Consider the following 12500-nt stretch of genomic DNA (forward strand, 5'->3'; position numbering starts at 1 on the left):
CACAGCTCTTCTAGACAGAGTGGAGTCTAAGGCTCTTCGTCTCATCAGCTCTCCTCCTCCTACTGATAGTCTTCTACCTCTTAAATTCCGCCGCGATGTTGCCTCTCTTTCTATCTTCTATCGATATTTCCACACTGACTGCTCTTCTGAACTTGCTAACTGCATGCCTCCCCCGTCCCGCGGCCCCGCTGCACACGGCTTTCTACTCATGCTCATCCCTATACTGTCCAAACCCCGTATACAAGAGTTAACCAGCATCTTCACTCTTTCATCCCTCACGCTGGTTAACTCTGGAACAATCTTCCTTCATCTGTATTTCCTCCTGCTTACGACTTGAACTCTTTCAAAAGGAGGGTATCAGGACACCTCTCCTCCCGAAATTGACCTTTCTTTCGGCCACCTCTTTTGATTCTTTTTTGGGAACAGGGAGTAGTGGGCTTTTTTATTATTGTTTTTCTGTGCCCTTGAGCTGTCTCCTTTGTTGTAATTTTTTTTTTTTATGCTGCCCCCTAGTGCCCCTCTTGACCGAAGAAGAAGGTTGATTGATGACTGGGACAACACCTCGGCGATGGGTAGAGTTGTTGGGGTTTGGCTGTGGGGGCTGTATCATAGGCAATGATCGAACCCGGGTCCCCAAATCACATCGTCCGCACGTTGATTTCTCGGCCTTCGCCTCACTGGGGTTCACAGGTTGACAAATTCGTGGAAAGAGGAAAAATATGAAGGTTTTTCCTTGTATCAACAATAATGCGGAAAAAAAACTGTTGGGTTAATCAGAAATATCAGTTTATCATCTCAGATACTTTGTGTAGTTTCTTTGCAAAAAAGAAGGCATACAAAAATGAGGAGGTCAATATAATAAGTATGAAATTAAAGGCTTATCAAGAGGAGTCTCGTTAGTGAGGCTGAAAGAAGACAGCGCGCGAGACACCGTCATCTACGGAGCGCCCTAGAGTTAGGTCGCCTGAAGGCTGGACAGAAAGGTGTGAACAGTTTTGAGCACCTGTCTACCTCCAAAGAGACGAGGGCCCTTGAGTGGAAGTAAATTACCCCCTAACGTCTCTCTCTCTCTCTCTCTCTCTCTCTCTCTCTCTCTCTCTCTCTCTCTCTCTCTCTCTCTCTCTGATAGAATAATTATATAAGGACTAATGAAGCTTTCCGTGGGATGGGGTTATAATGGGGATTTTTTTTTTTTTTTTTTAATTTACGTCGTGGCCTATTGCGCCGGTAGGCTTCTTCCCGGTGGATCCTGATGGTCGGTCCAAGGCTCCTTCCCGGTGGGTCCTGATGGTCGGCCCAGCCCGTTCTGGCGCAGGCGAGTGTTTATAGTGGCGCCATCTTGCATTGGCTCATGCTGCCCTCCCGGAGCTCATCTTTAATCCTAGAATCTAGAGTCCGGGTTGATAGGTGGTCTTCTGGACAGCATGTGGGTAGTTTTAAGCCACTCGGCGGCGGCTGAAAAATCCCAGCCTGGTGGCACCGGGCGGGGATTGGACTCGCGTCCTCCTGAACGCGGGGCCGTCTTGCTATCCGTTCAGCCACCGCCTACCATTAGTATTTATTTGATGGCGATGGTGGTGTGGTGGTGATGTTAAGTGGTTGATAACGGTGGTGGTGATGCTCCAAAACCTCCTCTTCCTCCAGCTCACACCCAAGACCAGAGGAGGCTTGCTATGTGTCTCAGGGTTGTTGTTTTTGTGTGTGAATGAAAAGATACCGCTCGAATAATGTGTGGTGATGGCAATGATCGTGTTGAGAACGATGAAGAGAAGAGAATGAAAATTATAAACAGTACGTAATGTTGGTACTTCATTGTAAGTGGAAAAGGAATTAGTGTTATATCGGAAAATTTGGAAGCTTTCGTATTATCATTATCATTATTATTATTATTATTATTATTATTATTATTATTATTATTATTATCCTTATTGTCACCCTTATTATTATTATCATTATACTTTTATTTGCTATTACTATCAATCAAAATGGCTGAAAAGAAGATGAGTGATTAAAAATAATAGAAAGTGAAGATGATGGGAGAGGAAGAGGAAGAGAAAGAATTGACCAAACTGTTTACTTTGCTCCATAGAACCTTTAATCAACTCTCTCTCTCTCTCTCTCTCTCTCTCTCTCTCTCTCTCTCTCTCTCTCTCTCTCTCTCTCTCTCTCTCTCTCTCTCTCTCTCCTACCCCCCCCCCTCTTCTTGAAACACGCGTCACAAATAGCATCATAATCAGACAAAAAATAGAGCGAGGTTCTTAGCCCGCGGCCAACGACCCGCCCAACACACCTTCATTTCTACCCCAACTTGCCCAGCGCTTCCCCCCTCCAGCCCCAACCGCTCCCTCCCTTCCCGTTCAACCCTTCCCTCCCGTCTCGTACAAGCTTCCTTTCCCGCTCCTTTTAAGAATGTGAGAGAAAAGGAGAGGATTGCGTGGGGAGCGGGAAGAGCGTAGAAAGGGAGGAAGAGAGGGAGAGTAGTAGAAGAACAAGAAGAACAAGAAGAAGGAGAAAAAGGAGAAGAAGATAAGAAGAAAAAGAAGAAAAACAAAAAGAAAAGGCAACAAATAAAGTAGGGAAGATAAAAAGTATTAAGGAAAGAAGAAAAATCAGAAAATGAAGACGAAGAAGAAGAAAAGAATAAAAAAAAATAATTAAAGAAAACACACACACACACACACACACACACACACACACACACACACACACACACACACACACACTCTTTAGGGCTTCAATGAGTCTCAAGGCAACTTTTACTTTCGTTTCTCGGTCTCGTCAACATTCCGGGCCCGCCTTCCTCTTGACCGCCCGCCGATGCTCCACATTGCATTTGTTTTAATCACTAGGGCGTTATTCTCAAGGATGGCTCAGCGTTATTGATGACACTGTTTACATCTTTCATCTCTCTCCTGTACCTCTCTCTTCTCCCCTTCTGCTTCTCTCTTTCTTTTCCTCCTATTCTTTCTTCCTTCCCCTCTTCTCCCCTTCTGCTTTTCACTTTCTCTTCCACTGCATTCTTTTCTTTCTCCCTCCTCTCTTTTTCTCTCTTTCTTTTTCTCTTCACTCTTTCCTCCCTATCTACTTTTCCCGTACCTCTCTCTCTTCCCTTTCTGCTTTTCACTCTCTTTTCCCTCCTCATCTTTTTCTTCCTCCTCTTCTCTTCCAGCAGCTTTACACACTTGTCATTTTTATTCTTCTACCTACTACTACCACTACTACTACTACTACTACTACTACTCCTGCTACTACTACTACAACTACTACTACTACTACTACTACTACTACTACTACTACTCCTGCTGCTATTAATACTACTCTTGCCATTACTTATGAACATTGGGAGGTCTTCCATTTAGTATACTTGTTTGAAATGGTAGCAGTAGTAGTAGTAGTAGTAGTAGTAGTAGTAGAAGAAATAGTAGTAGATGTTGTTGTTAGTATTGCATAGTTTTGCATGCTATTAATTTGTTCTCGTTATCCTCCTCCTCCTCCTCCTATTAGTATGTGAAACAAAGAACAAGAGTGAACTTGAATGCATGCAAGAGGAACACACAAGACTCTAGAAAGAGGGAGAAAGTGGAGTGTGTGTGTGTGTGTGTGTGTGTGTGTGTGTGTGTGTGTGTGTGTGTGTGTGTAATTCACCCCGACCTGATCACGAGTTGGACTCGCTTTCGCAAGCAGGTACCCTCACGACGTGAGCAAGTGCTCATTATTGTCGATCTCTGGGTACTGTCAGGACCTCACACACCACACACCCCATCCCCCTTGCTCAAGGGGAGACAATAACCACTCCTAGTCAAAGGAAAGAATCCGGCCTGAGCGGGGCTCGAACGGCCGCCTGTTTGGCCGTGAAGCCTTGCAGCGCGTTGCTCTAACTGATTGAGCTACAAGAGCGGTGTGTGTGTGTGTGTGTGTGTGTGTGTGTGTGTGTGTGTGTGTGTGTGTTAAAGAAAGAGTGGTCAGGTTTCATATCAATTATCAACACTCGAGAACATTTTGTCTCTACACTACTGTCATTTTTATTGCCTTGTTTATTTCTGGTGTTTTCCTCATGAATTATAAACATTTTTTTTCTCCTGCTCTTCTTCACCGGCCAATTTTTCTTCTTCCTTTGTCTCCTCCTCCTCCTCCTCCTCCTCCTCCTCCACCTCCTCTTCATACTTTATAATTATATTCTTGAGCAATCCTAACATTTTTTCTCCTACTCTTGTCTTATCTTATCTTCCTCCTCCTCCTCCTCGTCATCATAATCTTGCGACATCTTATTCAATCTATACACATGTTTTTTTTTTGTCTTTTTTCTCCTACTATTCACATTCTTTCTCTCTTCTATTTCCTCCTCCTCTTCCTCGTCGTCCTTCTCGTCTTCCTCTTTCTCGTTTTCATAATCTGGCACCATCCGAACGTTGATACCTTTTTAAGTGTCTTCCTCCGCTAATGTATTCGTCTTCTGCCTCATCTGCCCTCTTCTTTCCTATACTGCTTTTTATGATGCTAATTTCTCAAGATATTCACCTCTATCTTTTTTTCCTCGTGTGATGTTTTCCTAAATTATTATCTCTCGTTTTTTTTACCAGCAAGAGAGGCAGCTCTAAGGCAAAAAAAAAAAAGCAAAAAAAAAGCCCACTAAACGCTGCCTCGGAAAAAGTAACAGAAAAGAGCGAGAGGACAAAAGGAAGGTAGGAAATATGCTGGATAGCTAGTGTTGCTCTTTTCCCATTTCCTTTTCTTTCCTTTTCTTTTTTTGAGTTCTAATTTTTGGTCTTTTTTCCAGTGTTACAGTTTTCCTTTCTTTCCTTTAGTTATATACTGGTTACTATATTAATAAAGTACTTTTGTCATTTTTTTATGTCTTTCATGCTTTCTTTCTTTGTTTTCTTTCTTTCTTTCTTTCTTCTGTTGGATCTGATGGAAGTGTTACATTTTCTTTTCTCCTTTTCCATGATTTTCTTTTTTTCTTTCACCAATGTATTTTTTTTTCTGCCCTATTTATTGTGACGTTTTTATTTCCACCTTTTTTTTATGGACATGGAGTGTATTTTATTTTATTTTTTAAACTGCTGAAGTTTCTATTTTTCCCTTCACTCCACTCCTGCCAAATTCTTCCAACTCTTTCATCATTGCTGTAGTTTCGTTCTATTCTACTACTATTACTACTACTATTATTTCTACTACTACTACTACTACTACTACTACTACTACTACTACTACTACTACTATTATTATTACTACTTTGGAGCGCGTGGGTAAGTAGTGAGATTTTTCCTAATAATTCTATATCCTCCTCCTCCTTCTTCATTTCCTCCTCCTGCTCCACTGCGTTCCTGTCTAAAGCAGTGACCCTCCCTGCAATCACGTCACTGTGCCTTATCTGTCACAGAGCTACACACACACACACACACACACACGGCCCGGTAGCTCAAGGGTAGAGCGTCTGGCTCACAACAAGAAGGACCGGGGTTCAATTCCCCGGCCGGGTGAAGATAAGTTGTGTGTATCTTCTTTCACGTGTAGCCCCTGTTCACCTAGCAGAGTAGGTACGCGACGTCAGGCAAGGAGTTGTGACCTCGTTGTCGCGGTGTGTTGTGTGTGAGTGGTCTCAGTCCTACCCAAAGATCGGTACTATGAGCTCTGTGCTCTTCCGTAGGGGAACGGCTGGCTGTCCCGAGAGAGACCCGCAGCAGACCAAGAGGTGAATTACACACAACTAATTACCCGCTCGAGAAACCAATCACGAAACAAGATAAATGCGGGTCAAGAACACACACACACACACACACACACACACACACACACACACACACACACACACGCTCCTGCATGCTAATAACGCTCCTAATGACTCTAACACTAACCAGAGTTGCCGTATCGATTTTTACGAGACGTACCAAATGAGAAGAAAACGTACCAGACTGAGAAAACGCACCAAATAATAAGGAAACGTAGTACCAGATGAGGAGAAAACGTACCAGATGGGAAGAAAACGTACCAGGCGAGAAGAAAACGTACCAGATGAGGAGAAAACGTACCAGAGGGGATGGAAACGTACCAGAGGAAAATAACGTACCAGATGTAAACACAACGTACCACAATACATAAGCAATTAAAAAAGAACATTTGCAGTAATATATGATAACACAACGAGGAATAACAATCAATAATAAACAATACAATACTAAATAAAAACACAAAGATCGATAAATAGTAGCCCATTTTTTTATCTTCTTCCTCTTCCTTTCCTATCATTCTTCGTCATGTTTTCTTTTCTTCAACATTCTTCTTTATTCAGGCCCTTTCTTCCTCTTCTTTCTCTCCCCTCTCCTATCATTTCCAGTCTCTTCTTCCCCTTCAAACTTTTTCCTTTTTTCTTCTCATTCCATTTCCTTCACTCTCTCAAGACCATCTTCCTCGTTCTCATCCTCGTTCACGGCCTCGTCTACATTCTCGTCCTCGTCTTCATTCTCGTCCTCGTCTTCGCCCTCGTCCTCGTCCGCCTCACCACACCTTTCCTGACCTTCCCTTCCCGCCCTGGTTCGGAAGCGCTCGCGGACTCTGGGAAGGCAATGAACGGCCCCGCCCCGCCCCGCCCCGCCTGACGCAATGGTGATTGTAAACCAGTGCCTGAGGCTGCACGGCTGGCGGCTGATGGCTGGATGAGCATGGTGGAGGGATGGCTGGGTAGGTGGATGAATGGATGGCGGGATATTGAGCAAGATGACTGGATTATTGAGTAGGTGGATGGTTAAGTAGGTGAGAGATGAATGATGAGTGGATGAACTATGCGAATGGATGGCGGAATGGATGGAAAACTGGTTGACCGTGTGACTGCCAGGCTCTCTTAGTAGCTGGTTGCTGAGTGGATATGAAGTGGAAGGGAGTGGAAAAGGAGTGAGTGGATGGCGAATGGACTGGAGAACAATGACGGTTAGCGAGTTGGTGGCCCGACTGACTGACAGCATGAACAGATGAATGGATGGACGGCTAACAAAGAAGCTGTATGGACTATGGTCGGTTGCGTTTATGACTAACTGAAAACGGACAAACAGACTGAGCTAACGGAGAGGCAAATACTATGACTGGCGGGGTGGCGGGCAGGCTGTAGGATCCTCACACTCCCGCTAGGCACGATAAGAGGTAAGCAGAGCACGTGTGACCCATGGAACGCCGAGGAATGAATTGGAACACGAGACACGCTGTGCTACACAACTCCTTGCCTGCCCTCACCTTGCCCTGACTACACACACACACACACACACACACACACACACACACACACACACACACACACACACACACACACACACACACACAAAGTCGTAGAAAGAGTGGAATGACAGCCAAATACAAACACGGGTAAATACATGGATATATATGTAAGTGCAGAGAAGGAAAAACCTGGAAAGACAGCCTATCACACACATACACACGAACACACACAAAAGAACTTGAAGCCAATCTTTCTTTGGGTCCTGTCATTTTTTCTTTCCTCCCTATTTTTCCATTCTCATTTCCATCCTTGCTTCTAGCCTTCATTCCCACCTTCGTACCTGCTCTCTTTTTTCCCATACAATACGTCACCCTTTCTCCTTTCCTAGTGCCCCCTATCCTCACTTCTCCCTCCCCGCCACCGTTGGCTAGCCTGACATGGAACAAGGGGGGACAGGAGGTAAGGACAGGTTCATCTTCACCAGGTGACGCATTCTTATTAACCAATCAACACGCCTTGCAAGGCAGACGTACTGTTACTGTTGCCTGGTGATAACATTATCTGCCTGCCTGAGTGTGTGTGTGTGTGTGTGTGTGTGTGTGTGTGTGTGTGTGTGTGTGTGTGTGTGTGTGTGTGTGTGTGTTTCAGTAAGATGTGGGAAGAAAGATCAGGAATTAACAATAACCCTCTTGCATTAGCCATGATAAGGGTGTGAGACGCGCTCATGCTGAGAGACAAGTAATCATATCTAATATTGTAAACAGCGCCTCGTTCAGACGTAAAACATACGAAGAAATCAACTCAAGCTATATTCTCCATGCAGTGTACAATGATTAGCAAACAATAAACAAAACCAAGAAAATAGCATTCACTTGTTCACTTGTTCCACTCGACACAATCTTCCAAACAACTATCCCCTATTCTTTGACAACACTTAACTATCACCTTCTTCAACACTAAACATCCTCGGTCTATCCTTAACTCAAAATCTTAACTGGAAACTTCATATCTCTTCTCTTACTAAATCAGCTTCCTCGAGGCTGGGCGTTCTGTACCATCTCCGCCAGTTCTTTTCCCCTGCACAGTTGCTATCCATTTGCAGGGGCCTTGTCCGCCCTCGTATGGAGTATGTATCTGAATATGTGTGGGAGCTCCACTCACACAGCTCTCCTTGACAGAGTGGAGTCTAAGGCTCTTCGTCTCATCAGTTCTCCTCCTCACACCGAAAGTCTTCTACCTCTTAAATTCCGCCGCCATGTTGCCTCTCTTTCTACCTTCTATCGATATTTTCATGCTGACTGCTCTTCTGAACTTGCTAAATGCATGCCTCCCTTCTTCCCGCTGCCCCGCTGCACACGACTTGCTACTCATGGTCATCCCTATACTGTCCAAAGCCCTTATGCAAGAGTTAACCAGCATCATCATTCTTTCATCCCTTACACTGGTGAATTCTGGAACAATCTTCCTTCATCTGTATTTCCTTCTGCCTACGACTTGAACTCTTTCAAGAGGAGGGTATCAGGACACCTCTCCTCCCGGAATTAACCTCTCTTTTGGCCACTCTGAAATCTTTTTAGGGGCGGCAAGTAGCGGGCTATTTTTTTTCATTATTTTTTATATTTTTTGAGCCCTTGAGCTGTCTCCTTTGCTGTAAAAAAAAAGTGGTCACAGACTGGTATGTGAGGAAGATAGCTGAAACAGGCATGATGGATGCCTACAATTCTATTCGACATATTATCCTCAGACAAGCATGCCCCAGGTCTGGTGTATGAGAAAATTTGCAATACTTCGAGAACTTATGAGCTTATGTGAAGATCATATATTTGTATTTCAGCAGCCTACACTTAGTCAACGATACTTGTAAAGTTTTGTTTTTCATATAATTTACGGAACTTTTTAGTACGTAGGCATTTCAAATTTTAAAGAAACGGTGGTCAATAAACTCTCTCTCTCTCTCTCTCTCTCTCTCTCTCTCTCTCTCTCTCTCTCTCTCTCTCTCTCTCTCTCTCTCTCTCTCTCTCTCTCTGTGTGTGTGTGTGTGTGTGTGTGTGTGTGTGTGTGTGTGTGTGTGTGTGTTTGAAAGTGAAAGTATGGGAAGACAAAAGTTTCAAAAAGGTAATGAACAGCACGCGACCGACCAGGTGTGCCAGCAAGGTATGGAGAGGGGGGGAGGAGAGGGGAGAGGATGGGAGGGATTTAGAGGGAGGAAAGATGGTGAAAGGATGAGAGAGGGGAAAGAGGGAGGTGGAAGATAAAATAAAACAGGAAATGATGATGAAGAATTGAATGAAGTGGATGAGACAGTGAAAGTGAAGGAAAGGGAGAGGAGCAGAAAGGGAAAGGCAGAGGAGTAAGGTAAGCAGAAAAGGTAAAAAGGTGGAAGCTGGAGGAATAAGGGTGGAGAGAAACAGGTGGAGGGAGGCGAAGTAAAGGCAGAAGGTAAGGGAACGGAGGTGAAGGTATAGGAATATGGAGAGGGGTGAAGGAAAGAGGGCATCTGTTGGGAAAAGGATAGAGGAAAGAAATGGTATCCTGTGGAGGGGTGGTGGAGGAGAAGTGGAAGGAGAAGGGGTGGAGGGATGAGGAAGAGTTGGGTGCTCAGAATGACAAAATGAAGAGATTGGAGCAAGAGAGAGAGAGAGAGAGAGAGAGAGATTAAGGTCAAAGAGTACTAATTGTCTGTCTTTCTCAATTTGTTTGACCATCTCTCTCTCTCTCTCTCTCTCTCTCTCTCTCTCTCTCTCTCTCTCTCTCTCTCAGTACACACACACACACACACACACACGAATTCACTATTAGATATACATATTTGAGCATTACCAATTATCCTGCAGGGTAAAGTTAAATAAAAAGAACACTGAAATAAGATCAGAACAGGAAAGATAAGGTCACACAAATAAGAAAGTTAAGCCATGTGAGTGATTCTTGTGTGGGAGGCAATTCTAGGAAGTTAAATCCAGGTAAAGGTAAGTTAGGGGCAGTTAGACAAGTAAATGTGAATGAAGAGAAGGCAAAATTAATCAAGTCAAGACCAGAGAACAATAAGACAAGACATAAAAGGTAAATTGTACCAGGTTAATTATTCTTGTGGGAAGGTAAGCTGGACGTAATTAGAGTAGTAAATCAAGCCAAGAGCAGACGGAGGCAGGTAAGAGACAGGTACGAACAGGTGTGGGCGCCAAGTCAAGGTCACATGCACGCACCATAACTCCCTCCCCCTCCCCTCTCCCCACCAAGCCCCAAATTAATCATCCTCCCCGTGTCATTTCGAAAGAAGTTATTCACCGACTCTTCCCCCCACCCCACCCCACCCCGACTAAAATTTCACCCAACATCCAATTATTGTCCTGTTTTTATCATACTATCATTAAATACACAACTGTTTCATTGGCTTCGCTCATTTATTGCCTCCATTCCTCTATTTAACCTTTCTTTTTTTTCAACTATTCTTGCCAATCTCATTTCTCTACTTTTAATCAAATCTACCTTCTAAATCTTTTCCTTTCCTCCTTTAAACTTTTATCTCAGTCAATATAATTTTTTTCTTCTCTCTAAAATATACCTTCATCTATTTGCACCTATAGAGAAGAGTAACAAATTCTTCTAAAGAAGAATATTTTCCAGCTTGTCAACTTAATCCACAGAAAAAAACAAAATTCCATAAAGAGAAGCCAAACAGTAGCACGTGATGAAAGTTACCCGAGACGCCAATCCGAGAGAACCGAGGAAGGAAAGGGTGTAAATATTGACCAAGTCTTGTACACACACCAGAAAGAGAAAACTTCAGTGACAACTTGAAGGAATAATAGAAATAAAATCAAGCAGAGAAAAAGTAAGGTGAGACAACCTCTTAGAACCACCACAACCACCACCACCATGACCACAATAACCACAACCACCACCGCTACTATCACCACAATCATCACCACCACCAGCATAGCCTCTCCCAAACAGTGAAGGGATGAAATGCGAAGTATATTGAACGGATCGTTCTCGTTGCGCGCGCACACACACACACACACACACACACACACACACACACACACAGGTGAGCCGTGTTTGTCCAGGTGTCACGTCCCATCGCCACACCTTCGGTCACTTTGTTATTGGAGAAAATGTTTGCTGAACGTGCTCGTGTCAGGCTGAAGGTTCTCCAGAATACATACTTAGTTTAATTTACTGTGTGTGTGTGTGTGTGTGTGTGTGTGTGTGTGTGTGTGTGTGTGTGTGTGTGTCTGAAGGTTCCCTCATCAAGAGTCCATCGGTCGACTGTTTCATTGATAGTCTTTAAGCGGTGACCCCACAGCAATTAGGGTGTGTGTGTGTGTGTGTGTGTGTGTGTGTGTGTGTGTGTGTGTGTGTGTGTGTGTGTGTCAAGGTGGTGGTAGTAGTAGTAGTAGTAGTAGTAGTAGTAGTAGTAGTAGTGGTGGTGGTGGTGATGGTGGTGAAAAGGATGATGCACTGAAGGCAGACAAGGAGGAAAGGAGGAGGAGGAGGAGGAGGAGGAGGAGGAGGAGGAGGAGGAGAAGGAGGAGGAGGATAAAGAGGAGTAAGAACTTGAAAGAAAAAGAAAAAGAAAAAAATATCTCACTGATTTACCTTCTATAAATACTGAATGCATCTTTAAAACCGGTACCACCACCACCACCACCACAATCACTATCACATCATCCCCAACACATCTATCACCACCACCTACCTCAACAACCACTATCACCTCCAAAAACATCATTTCATAACCACCACAACTATTACCACCACCATCATAGCAACCATGTCCCTTACTACCACAATCAATATTACCACCACCACCACCACCACCAGTATTACCACCATCACAATTATTTTCACCACCATCATCACCACCAACGCAATAATGCACATAATTGACTTCTTATCAACGAGCTGTATCATAACACACACACACACACACACACACACACACACACACACACACACACGCAATTTCACCTTCTTTTAGCGACACATAAATAAATTCAAACACGAAATTTCCAGACACGTGTATAAGAACAGACTCGTTTTCATCCAGGTAAGTCAAGGTAAATAAATAGAAAGTAAAGTGACTCGCCCAAGACGTGATTATTCATCTCAGAGGTAAGGCAAAAGGTGCAAAAGGTGAAGTAATATAGAAAGGAAGAGTCATTTTTTTTTCAATTGATTATTCTCTCTCTCTCTCTCTCTCTCTCTCTCTCTCTCTCTCTCTCTCTCTCTCTCTCTCTCTCTCTCTCTCTCTCTCTCTCTCTCTCTCTCTCTTTTCACAGCCTTCTTT

General features: G+C 43.8%; 1 protein-coding gene across 1 annotated transcript in view; it reads right to left on the minus strand.

Moving 5' to 3' along the window:
• Window positions 1-7073: 7073 nt before the first annotated feature.
• The window catches only part of LOC127000945 (pro-resilin-like), an 8692-nt gene continuing 3265 nt past the window's right edge, over window positions 7074-12500 (minus strand). Inside the window, exon 3 of the mRNA XM_050865121.1 lies at window positions 7074-7121. Within this exon, the coding sequence (XP_050721078.1) occupies window positions 7074-7121 (48 nt within the window). The remainder of the gene's footprint in view (window positions 7122-12500) is intronic.

Source organism: Eriocheir sinensis, chromosome 19 (genome assembly GCF_024679095.1).
Source record: "Eriocheir sinensis breed Jianghai 21 chromosome 19, ASM2467909v1, whole genome shotgun sequence".
In the NCBI taxonomy this organism is placed as follows: domain Eukaryota; kingdom Metazoa; phylum Arthropoda; class Malacostraca; order Decapoda; family Varunidae; genus Eriocheir; species Eriocheir sinensis.